Here is a 12,401-nt window from a genome sequence, read left to right as displayed (position 1 = left end):
TTTTGGAGCTCACTTTACAACATCAAGCATCCTGAAAGGTCTCAACTCCCACAAAAGATGACCACAAGCGGTTTGGAGACCTTCTGAGGATCACAGCTCACAAAATCTTATTTTGCAGGAGATTTAGAGTGGATTTTGTCCGCCCCAGCACTTGGCTTTCAACAAGTTACAATTACAACTGATTGATGCAAACAGACCTGACCTGAATTTCCATAAAGCCAGTTATGGCTTTGCTGGGACAAGTTTCAAATGAGATGCCCGTGACAGGATAAAACTGATGAATAAAATATGGGAGAGTACTCGCAGCAAATTGCATATATAACACTATTACACTATTCACTGCCAATTCCTGAGCGCACCCTCAGAAAAAACAGACATAAGTAATAGGCCCAAATCTTCAGAGGCGACACCAATTCTACTATGATGCAATGTGACATGGTGGAGATAATGTATGCGCAAAGGCGGATATATTGTAGTTTGACCGATGAATGAAGAGCAGAGAGAGAAAGATAGTTTAAGAGAGAGGAGTAATAGATAAAGTTTGTTTGAAAGGGAACTCTTTTTGTTTTTAGGATCTATACAACAAGGGAGGAAAACTACTTGAACTGACTTTATTCACATTTGGATAAACACACACATCCCTACATGCTGCTCTCCATCAAAGCGTCCTCGGTTGAACAATTCAACTGAAAGGTGAGAGTGGTTGAGGGGAGAGTGTTAAGAGAGGTAGACTACACGGGATGGGGTGTTGGGGTAACGGGGTGGGGTGTACTTACGTTGCAGTTTGAGGACTGGTTTAGATTGGGTGCAGATCCGTCAGTCCACTCTGCAGTGTCAGTACTGCTGGACTGTCTGCTGCGCTCATACTCCTTCAGCTACATGGAGAAGAAGAGTTTAGAGAGGCAGAGGAACAGGGCGGGGCCACCCACTCTCACCCAGCATGCCGTGTCTCTCCGTGATACTAACAGACGACTGAAAAACATCAGCAGTGCTCATTGACAGCGGTAAAGCGGCAACTATATAGTGTATACTGTAGCCTGAGGTTGGTGATCATCAGGTAAGCAACCGTCAAATCCACTCATGTATTCAAAAATGTATTTTTATCGTCCTTTGAATTTAAAAGAAAATTCTCTTTTAAGTTTTCTATTTTAATAAAAACGTGTATTTAACTTTTACAAGATCCTTACATGTTATTATGACATGTATTTGCCATAATGAGATTGCAATTTATTTCATTTTAATTTCACAACTTTACTTGTCCTAAAAACACATCACTTCGTCTTATGTCCCAAAACCAACATATTTCTTATTCTTTTATCATCTAAGAAACTTCCGTATGGTTTTACAATGAAAGGTCTATGATTGCCTGAACAGACGTTGTTGCATAGAGCATTCATACAACATAATTGATAATATGTAACATGATGATCTGCACGTGGACGTTTTTTTTTTTTTTTTTACGGCTGTGAGTTGTGTTTGTTTTGTGTGCCTACACGTAATTATTGTGTGTTTTTCGTGTAAGTGATTGTCAATGACTGGGCTACATGTTATCAGGAAAAGTTCTGATGGAGAAAATTAAATTAAGCTGTATCTTGGATTAATGAAAAAATATCTTAAAAAAAAGAAAAAGATAAAGGGATCCTGTAAAGAAAAGCAATATGCTACCATACAATTGGCTTTTTTTACATGTGTGATATGAAGTTTTGTTGTTTATTAGGATTTATATCTGTTTTTCTGTACAGACATAAACCTTCCCCATAAAGGTTAAGCCTATAAATTAAAAAAGCTTTAATAGGTTGCTGGACATATTCTAAATACCATTGTGTTGACCCTAATAAAAAACAACAACTTGATGATGTTGATCAGCGACACACAGAACGCACAATACAAACACAAGAACAACAACAAAACAAAAACACTATCCACAAAGGCTGACCATTGATTGGTTTGACAGAGTGTCAATCATAGTGGAGATCAAGCTGTTGGTTAATTCTAAATGAATATTCTGGAGAGGAAAAAAATACTGTAGAAATTCAAGAAACATCTGCCTTGTGGAGCGCAATCCAGTTCTCAAATGCTGCTGGGAAGTCATGCTACCCAGGAGCAGGTTGTGACTGACAGGAAGGAAGGAGGGAATGTAAAAGAGAAAGAAGAGGAAGAAAAGACACCAAACAATCAACAGAAATTGATTGAGTGTCAGATCAAAATGAAAGTGCAAGAAAATGTATAGGAAAGCCAAAAGAATATCCACCATGTTCACCTAGAGAGAAAAAAACCACAATGCACCACAGCATGCCCCCCAACAGATGGGGCTACGGAGTTACTATGACCGTCAACCTCGCCGTTATGAGCTGAACAACACACCCACACACACTCCAAGAGCTCACACCCTAAAATCCCCAACCTCCTCAGCCTCTGGACACACCAGATGGTCTGGAGTTTGTGCGTGTGCGTTTGTGCGTGTGCGTGTGCGTTTGTGCTTGTGCGTGTGCGCGTGTGTGTGTGTGTGTGTGTGTGGGTGGGTGTGTAAAGATGACACTGCAGGGTTAAAATACGGGGCCTTATAGGAGTTAGTAAGAGTGAGTCGTTTTAGTAAAACAGAGCTATTGTGGGAACATAGAGCACGAGGGGAGTTGCTAATCCAGGAGGAAGTGAGGGGATGTTGGGGTTGAAAGGAGGTTACAGACCGACAGTTCTAGGCGCTGGGGGGATGGGGAGTTGGGGGGGGGGGGGGGGATACGAGAGACGAGGCAGGCGATTCCTACCCGAGCCAGAGCTTCTTCTACGGTAATCATCTTCTCTTTCACCATCATCATCAGCTGGATCCGCTCTTCGTCGCTCATGGTGATCTCACTGGCCACGTAGCCAATATCCTCCCCTGATTGGGGCAAACAACCCAAAAGCAAAAGGTGAAAACATGAAGCAATAAATATTTACGCAATTTGGATCTTAAAATAAAAGAGCCACACAAACCTTTGGATGTCTGTCGTGCAACCGGTTTGTGCTGAGATTTACGAAAGTTCTGCCAGAAAGATTTGTTCTTCTTCTTACTGTCCCACTTGCCTGAAGGGAGAAAACAATCAGTTCAGTTATGAAGAGGAAAACACATCTGATACACAACTTCACCGAGCCTGCTGTTATACTTCATTGTTTCTGGCCAGAAAAGTATCGAAGTAAGATATGCCTTCTTGAATGTGCTTGGAAACTACTCAGTCAGCTCATCTATAAATAATTCACATGTTTAACACTTGATCTTACATTTTCTGTGATGCAACCAATAGCACCTTCAGTAAACTCTTCCTGCCTGATTATTCAAATGTGCATTACTTTCAAACCACGGCTCAAGTAGGTAACAGCAGGCTTTCTCTCATACATTTGTAGTCGGCAAGTTCAAGCTCTGAGAACCTTGATGACCCTACTATGACATTATCAGGGCTTTATTACCTCCAACTTGACAAACTTACTCCAGAGCCACAGAGGACATTTTACAACAGCTTTCACAGGCAGAGTATTTGTAGCCATGATAAAAAATAATGTTCATGTTAAATGTGTGAAATTGACAGAGTGCCCTTTTATATCAATGAATGTTAAACTCTGAGGTAATGTATACAGTTTAAAAATGCATCTAGGTTTACCTCCAGATCCATCTTCAGAGCTGGACTTGTGCAGGGGCATTCTAGATAGAAAAAGTAAAAAGAAAAGAGTCACGATTACAAACATGCATTCCTATAATTCAGTTTTAGGCTTTAGTCGGTCTCAAATTGCAAAAAGCACAATAATTGTGTACAAGCACAAATGTAATGTTCTCTTTCAGGGAGGTGGACTGTAGTTCCGCCTATTCACCACTTGGGGTCAGTGATGTAACTTCAGTAACTGAAAAGCAGGCTCCTGAGGCATGAGAGGGAGAGGGAGGAGAGGAGAGGAGAGGAGAGGAGAGGAGAGGAGAGGAGAGGAGAGGAGAGGAGAGGAGAGGAATCAACAATCACTCTTCTGCAGCAGAAATGAGTTGGTAAGATGAAGATGGTGATAATACAAAGTGTAAGATGCAGGAAGAACAGAAAACCATGTAAGAGCAGTGAGCAGAGTGAAAAGTGAAAGTATGGAATTGAGGAAGAGAGGAACAGAAGGAGACAGAAGGGGGGGGAGGAGGAGAAACCACAGGGCAGACTCAGCCTGTTTGTGTTTCCACTTCCCTCCACAGGATAGACAGTCACGAGGAAAAGAGAGAGAGGGAAGAGTGAGAAGAAGGGAGAGAGGAGAGAAACTGAGCGCACAGGAGAGAGAGAAAGAGATGGAAAATATCGGAGTTAAAAAAAAATCTCCGACGTGTATAAACCTTTCTAAACAACCAGAACTGACATGGAGAAAACAGCATGAACTGCATTCAGCTTCCAATCAAAAAGTCACATACGAGCAGCTTCACTATTTCTTTTTTTTTTTTTTTTTAGCAAGTTCAGCGGCATGTTAGATCTTGGCTGACTCGCCCTTGTTCTGGAGATGATAAACCACATGAAGCAAATCTGTGTCTGTATTCTTCATATAAATGGTTGAAGATGAGCTTCAAAGGTTTGTGTTCAAAGTAGCAGCTGAAAACTAAAACAAGAGAGACTTTCAGATTGGGCTATGTGGGCTGTGAAGTGACGCTTCAAGACAGAATATGCCTGTGTCAACACTTTTCCAGGTATGTTTATGTGTTTATAAGTGTGGGAGTGATAATGAGTAGGGGTGGCTGCACACTGTAAGTTCTGTGATCTTTCAGTTAAGAGGAAATAAATCACAGGAGGTACAGAGATGTAACATCCGCAAATCTGTCCAGTTGAGACCATGAAAGAGCTATTACGTTAATCTTTCTGTTAAAGAAATAACTGTCTCAATGTTTTATAGACTCCTACTTTCCCAGCTTCACACACCTTATTAATTAAGCCAATTGCACATAACAGCTGCAAAGATGTGCAGAAAGGGAGGCGGCTGCCAGTTAAGCAATGTGGAAGTGTGTGTTGGGATCAAAATAAGACGAACAGGTCACTTTCATCTCCAGTGGCTCCAGAGTGTGTGTGTGTGTGTGTGTGTGTGTGTGTGTGTGTGTGTGTGTGTGTGTGTGTGTGTGTGTGTGTGTGTGTGGAGGGAGGGCACATGCCAGTAGTATGTCTGCTCAAACATGGCAGCCCTCTCTTGGTGCAATGGGAAATCTTCACACGGCTTTAAGCCCGGCTGCCATGGCAACATAATGAGATGCTAATTGAATGGAGGCCTGTATAGTTTGCCCCTGTGCTCATCCCCCACTCAGATAGGCTAGAGCCAAAGCTAATGCTAATAGAACTCACTCAATAGAGGCTTTTTCTGTCCCAACGTTGCCCCCCCTCCTTACCCCTCCCATCCAATCCTCCCCAAATGCTCTATAAATTAACCTCCCGTGCAGCGCAGAGATGCATGCACTCGCGCACATCCGCACGCTCGCACACTTTAAATAGAGCCTAAATTTCTTCCAAAGAGTCAGCCCAGGCATTGTGTGGGTAGGCAACTTAATTGGTTTAACCTTAAATCTTTGGCATGCCTTTCTATTTCAATTCTGCTCTTTGCATTGAGTAGGGGACATTTAATTTAATGAGCATAAGAGGCTAACTGAGGCATTATAAAAAATACAGTATCTTAAATTTGGCTGAACCTATGTAGGATAGGTGAACATTGCTTCCCATGATATGTCTGCTTTGTGAAAATTAAAGTGCCACAAGTGTTTGTGAATCCAGGCTGAATAAACCGTGGACTAATTCCATTGAAGCTATACTGACCTCTCAACTTGCTCGCTGAAAATGATGCTGATCTTGAAAGCTAGTTCCCTGTCTGGGATGAAAATCATTTCTAATTGTCAAAACAATAAGCTGTGGGTGTTTTAATGTGGGGCTTTACAACATACAGTATGTTGCAACTGCAAAGATTTAATAGTGTGAATAATAGTATATCTTTATGTCCAGTCAGTGTGACAAAGCAGCTCCAGAAAAGGCAGCACATGGCAAGATTTTAACACGTACAATGTAGTGCATCTTCATATTTACTTCTTACTTCCATTTTTTTTTTTTTTTTTTACTGCACTCAGCTGAAGTTACAGCAATGTGCCCATATTTATGGAAAGCAACTGTATTTGTGTGTGGTGACCAGGCTGGCCACCTGGAGCAAAATGATCCCCGGTGTTCTTGTACAAACAATGAAAGGTGACAAGTGTCCACAGGAAGAGCGGAGAGCTGACCTCTTCTAGGGGTCATCGGTCACAGGGGTCACGTGGAAGGGGAAGGCACAAGCTCATATGGCAGGAAAACACAAAATCATACAGCTAAAACCCAAACAATTGGAAAACTGCACATTTTTGGGAGCAGTTTCACTTTGAGTGCGTTTTCCTGCCGTACACCCACCATCTACTTTGTTCACCTCTGAGCAGCTCCACGAGGGCTGCAACACTCAGCCACAAGTGGTAAATATGCTGACATGGTGTTTCAGTTTTCCAGCGTGGTGTTATTGTTCTGATCAGATTCCGCACATGGCACAGCTTACAAATCCATCTGATTATTGCGTAAGACGGGCTTCCAGTAGCACAATTCACTTGAAAATGTACCACACTCCTACGTCCCTCTAAGATCGAATAATCAGCCATTTGTATCTTGTGTCTGTGCACATGTATGCTTTCATCAAGATCCATTTACCTCTGCTGTTAACCTCACTGATAAGGTTGCTGCCTCCTCTCTGCAACAATGGCCATCAATCAATCACATTCCAAAACAGGAAGTCCCCAGCTTGAACCCGTCAGCCTTCTGAGAGCATTCTGTCATCACCACTCACATACCGGGCATTATGGGAGCTGTGCCCACCTCCTGCCAACAGAGCAACGAGGAGACATACAGACAGAGGGGCGGCACACAGACCCTGGATGAAGTCTGAGTAATCTCCTCTGGCTGCAATTGTCCTGCGAAGAGGTGATGATGGGGTATCCGTGTCTGTGCCTTTTTGTGTGGGCTGTGAGAATTGTGCCTGAGGAATGAACGGGGCTTGTCTATCAGATCGCCAACACATGCTAAATCACTCTACCTGAAATCCATTCACCACAGTGGAGAATGGACAATAGGCATCATAATAGAGAGGAGCTGGGGTGAGTGAGAGGAGAGGGGCTCATAGTGAAAGATAGATTACAAAAAAAAGGGAGGTTTCTGAGAGAAATTTCGTTTTGGGGCATAAAAACTTTAGATTAATTACATAAAGATGATATAACACTCTTCCTATCAAAATTTCCCACTAGAGATGGTGTTTGGGGCTTTGTGGGAAGACAGATAGAAGAGTGAGTAGAAATAACAGAGGTAGAGAGAAGGGTGAATACAAAGCAGATTAATTAGAGATTAAGGTGAGACCAAGTCTGAATGTTTATGAGAAAGGGGATATGAAGGAGCCCATGTGAGGCGTCATCGACAGAAGGAAACCAGACCGGCAGGAGCAAGAGACAGAATATAATAAGAGTCCGGGGCTCTTTTAGGGCCTCTCTCGAACAGCGTAGAGACGTCATTTGAAATTTGGCATCTGGTTCCCATCATTCTGAGCATTTGTCTGTTCAACATATACAGCCATGGGAAAAGACATCATGTCTGTGGTATGCACTTCCTTTGCCGCACGTGGTCATCATGTGAACATTACCATTCCACTGGGGGTCAGACAGGGGTGATGGTGAGGAACAAACCCAAATATTTAGCAGAATAAAAATAAAGGAGTTTTTTTTAAGCTTTTGATATTGGCAAAGGTGTTTGACTTGGGCTCCGATTCCTCCTCTTAATCAAATGAAATTTATCACCACTCTTGGGCTACGCAGCTCCGGGAGGTGGTTCTGTTTTGAAATCTAAATAATTCATCTTGTCAAGAGGAAATATTTGAGAATATTCTTGCCCTTTGGTCTAGCAGAGACCAAACAAATGTGCCTATAAAGGGCCCAAATGTGTGCAACTACCATGAATTTAACTCTGTTTGACAGCAGGACATTTAGAGAGCTGCTTTGCCGACTAACTTGCTTTGCATGCGTATAACCGTGATCTCATGTCGGGCTACGGTGGAGAAATTACACGCACACAAAAATACAGCAGTGCGCAAAAAAACGAACAAACATATTTTTGTGTTCCAGGAACCAGTGAAAAGGAACCCCACCCATGCCCGATTCCATCCTGCTCTTTCGTTCATGCTCCTTTGCTGTAATCTTTTTGTCCATCACCCTCTCTGTCTCCCCCTCTGCTCCGCAGGACACAAAGGCAGGAAGGAAGCACAGGACGGCCAGAGAACAGAGAATGGCTGCTGAACTGAGCAGGTCAGTGAGAGGAAGCAGTCACTGGGTTTCCTTTAACCACAGCGGGGAAGTGACTCAGAGAGCCTAGAAGACCAACTAAGTCATACTTGTGATGTCTATGAATGTAGAAGGCTGGCTAACTTTCTACCCTCATAAAAAATTGGTTGTTGCTTTACATCATCTTCATCATTCTAAGCAATGGATTCTTTCTTAATATATGCAGTGGGTACATAATTAACATTACTAGTGGCTAGAGCTAACAAGCAGCTGCTGCTACTGGAAGCGTCTATTTACCATACAGAACAAGTGGCATCTCATCTAACTCTTGAAAGTGAATATGCTTATTTAAATTGATTACAGTCCACACACAAATTAGACAGTAATCTGACATCTTATTGTATGATTACTAATCAAATGCAGTTGTCACTGCTGAAGTTTTGATTTGATGGCAGATTTAATAAAAAAAAATAAAAAAATCCTCTATAAAGTGTTGGAATAGAAATTGAAACAGTATTTTCATGCACAATAAATACAGCTAAACCCGTGTCGACTGCTCACACACAAAACACCACAAACACCCATGAGTGTTTTCCACCTGAGGAGACAAACTGAGACCAAGGTCAGTCACCTTTTGTACAAGCTCTCAAACAAGAGACCCATTGCTCACATGAGCAGCGTCCGGAGGTTTGTCTGTTTCTATTTGCCTCTCTATCATTAGCTACGGACACGCAGGGAGGCCAAGTGTGATCCATGAGTTTGTGTGCAGGCATGTACGGCTTGATGTGATCCAGACACAGGCTGCACGGCACTTTGTTTGGACATGCAACAGACACATATTTCAATCCATGCATTCATATTTTGATTGTAGCTTGGCTACAGTCACAGTATACAGTGATGGTGAGGGTGGGGGGGACACATACTTTCTGTCTGTTTCAGGAGTGGACACCTCACTGCTGAAGCCTAAAGATTCCTGAGGACAGAGAGACAAAGACAGGAGTCAGGTTGACCTTCAGCCCGAGCTCGTGTAAAACTGACAAAGTACAGATACGGGTGTTACTTTCATGCAGTTTAAATTGTTTTGTGCACGTAATGTCGGTGCCTACCTGGATCTCATTACGGAGCTGCAGAGAGGTGCTGCTTGGGTCCTGTTTCTCCTGAAAAAATGATAACGGAGAGAAGTTAAAGGATCATGTGTCAGCTACATCAAAGCTCGATCGGGTATATGAACTTCGAGTACAAAACTGACAAGACTGGAGAGGCAAAACATGATCTGTGTAAAAAAAAAAAAAAAAAAAAAAAAAAAAAAAGAGATGAAAGTTGACAACAGTAACAGTGGACAGAAGGTTTCACAGCTCCCTTGTGGGAAAGACGTTCTTCGATCAGGTTCAGACACACCTGCGTATCAGTGAAAACAAACACAAGCACGTGTGCCCATGTGCAAGTCAAGACTTGCTTCAGGTACCCAAACCTGAAATACTTGTTTGAAATATTGCTGAGCACCACTCAGCAGTGGCATATATCCCAGTAAAATCTAGCCTTTCCAAGCAAAACAAGACATGACAAACGCACCTACGTAGATGGCTCCATAAATTCCACAGTGTGATTACAGTGACGTTAGTGTGCACCTCCCTCTACTGAAGGCAAAACACCTGCGGGTTAGCCGCACATTATTAGAATACAACATACCATCTTTGACTAATTGAACTGGCAGCACGCAGAGGAAAATGGGTACAGTAGGTAATTAAAAACAGATATCCAAACACAGCTAAGCTTCAGCCACATAGCCATATTACATAGCCGAGTAATGTGGCAACATTTTCAACCTCACTACATGTACAAAATACTGCTGTGCCTCTAATGAAATGCTTCTACAGACGACAGGCAAGTAGACTTGCAAGTCTGCAACTGTGATTTTAACTTTCAGCAAACCAAGGAACGGCCTTGAGGGGTTGGCCGACTGCAGTTCATTGCTGGTGGGCTGTTGATGTGTCAAGGAGGAGATGACCTGACTCCCTTGACTCACACTCCCCCAGTGCTACCATAGTCTCACACTGTGGGCATTGAAGCAGCACAAAAACAGAGAGCAATTTCAGTCAGCAATTTGCCTATTTGCTATTGATTAGATTTTCAAAAGTGTGGACAAGACCAGGGATTCACAGGTCTGATATCTGAGGTTAACATCATGTCAGTAATGATGTTCATTGATAAAGGTCATACTCCGGCTCATTGCACAAGGAGAAATATGTGACTTTATTCTCAATGTGTTATGAATCTTTCTGACATGAAGTAGACTAATGATAACTAAATCTGTCATTATTCGCCTCAATTATACTAAGCTGCCCTAAGGAGACAAAATAAGAGCATGCAAATTGTGACCTGAAACAGTATTACTTGAGTCCTTCTGAAAATATTTAAAGGCTAAATATTAAAGAAAACATTGAGCAACAGGAGACATTAAATCAAACACTAAACAGTAAAGTTTTAAGGGGTGATGGAAATTACACATGGGATAGGAATGAGTTGACAGTAGGTGTTAGTCAACCAGATGGTTTAGTCAGAATCATGGCTAGAGTTGATCTTTGTGATGACATCTTTAGTGTTAAATATATTTGGGTCCCTTTGAGGAAGTGTCAACACCACTCTAAGGCTGAAATTCATTAGGTGCCAATGAGAAGAGAAAGTATTGTGCAGCCTAAGAAAAGTCCCGGCTTACACTTTCTATGTGACTTTTAATACTTTACCAGCCAGCAAAGAATTACGGGAAACATGTCATGATTCAGATGCTGATATTACATTTCTATTTCTGTAGATGTGCAATTCATGCCAATCCTGGCAATTTAACCAAGATGTCAAAAGTTTCAAGGATGTCTTAATAACACAAACTCCTGTTCTGTTTCTCTTTTGGACTGATACAAACTTTAAAATGAAGATTAAGACAAAATCTTCACTGATGAAGTTTCAGGCTGGCTGATTGGAACTCTAATGGGAGAAAATAGTCTTGAGCTTCAAGTCAAAGCTGAAGTTGGAGTGAATTTCCTCATTTTGTACAGAGATGGCAGAGTTAAAATTTGAGTCTATCGGCTAGTTACTTAGGGTGGCAATTTAAGTGGTTATCTTACTGCAAGATCAATATAAGTGGATAACGGAATTGACATAAGCCAAGTGGGTCGGCAGAAGGAGCTTTAGGGCTGCGAGGAGAATGGCTTCCTAAAACCATTTAATAGAACTTTATGCTACTGCCACTAACAGAAGACTAATTGAATCCAGAGTTCCCCCAAATGGAAATCAGGAATAGGAAATGAATTGTTTTCTGAGAAATGTGAATCATACTCCATCTCCACACCCAGATATTGGATTGGAGGATAACAGTCACAGGAAGCTGAATGCGGGGGGCTTCCTACAGTTATTCTGTCATGCTTCCTAATCAGTCTGACCTTTAGTTTAACCTTTTTTCTTCTTTAACTGGGCAAGCAATTACAACCCTTCCACACTGCTGACCTCCAAGCAGAAGTAAGTGAATTAGTCAGTAGTGACATAACCTCTTTTAAGAGCTCTTTAAGAGCCTGTAGCCTTTGAGTCAAAAGAGCAGAGGACCTTGAAGTGCCGAGGTCACCGACAGCACCCAAATTAGCCTGAACCCTACATTTATCACAACAGTAATCAACTGATGGCAGACTGAAGACGTTAGCGTGACAGTCTGGCTGGCTTTATCTTAAACATTAAGTTTAGGACTATATCCTACTAGCCATTTGTGTATTTGTCTGTTAGTGTGATCAAGCAGACTGAGGCATGTGTCCGGAAGTTTCTTCATGAAGTAAATCAAGTAATGTCGGAAGAGCCTTTAAACAATTTGTCCATCCAGGGGAATATGGTGATTCCCATAAGTCAGAGAGCAGGTACCTGTCTATGGTCATAAAAACCTGTTCGCAAACATTGCAGACTATACAAAAGAAAAATCTGGGAAAGGACTGTTTGCCTTTTTCATACAGAGGCAGACTTTCTGTGAAACAAAGAAACAACACATCCATCCCTTAAACAAGCACATCTTTGGTAGTGCTGTTTAAACAATTGCATTGTGCAGTAAATTGTG

The 12,401-nt window shown here is 42.0% G+C and overlaps 1 protein-coding gene across 6 annotated transcripts in view; it reads right to left on the bottom strand.

Annotated features, from left to right (window-relative positions):
• sash1a (SAM and SH3 domain containing 1a) overlaps nucleotides 1-12,401 on the bottom strand; it is a 162,077-nt gene that overhangs the window by 23,344 nt on the left and 126,332 nt on the right. For 5 of the 6 annotated variants that reach the window (XM_069158224.1, XM_069158219.1, XM_069158222.1 and 2 more), the window contains 6 exons: nucleotides 9,415-9,465; nucleotides 9,232-9,281; nucleotides 3,636-3,676; nucleotides 2,974-3,063; nucleotides 2,766-2,878; nucleotides 777-875 (listed from right to left, as the gene is read on the bottom strand). In XM_069158224.1, the coding sequence (XP_069014325.1) occupies nucleotides 777-875; nucleotides 2,766-2,878; nucleotides 2,974-3,063; nucleotides 3,636-3,676; nucleotides 9,232-9,281; nucleotides 9,415-9,465 (444 nt within the window). The remainder of the gene's footprint in view (nucleotides 1-776; nucleotides 876-2,765; nucleotides 2,879-2,973; nucleotides 3,064-3,635; nucleotides 3,677-9,231; nucleotides 9,282-9,414; nucleotides 9,466-12,401) is intronic. The other variant, XM_069158220.1, reaches the window with a different exon arrangement.

Source organism: Embiotoca jacksoni, unplaced genomic scaffold (genome assembly GCF_022577435.1).
Source record: "Embiotoca jacksoni isolate LCO1_2020_lvr unplaced genomic scaffold, fEmbJac1.0.p SCAF_23, whole genome shotgun sequence".
NCBI lineage: Eukaryota > Metazoa > Chordata > Actinopteri > Embiotocidae > Embiotoca > Embiotoca jacksoni.
The sequence above is the reverse complement of the archived record's forward strand: the minus strand, read 5'-3'. Positions and strand labels throughout refer to the sequence as shown.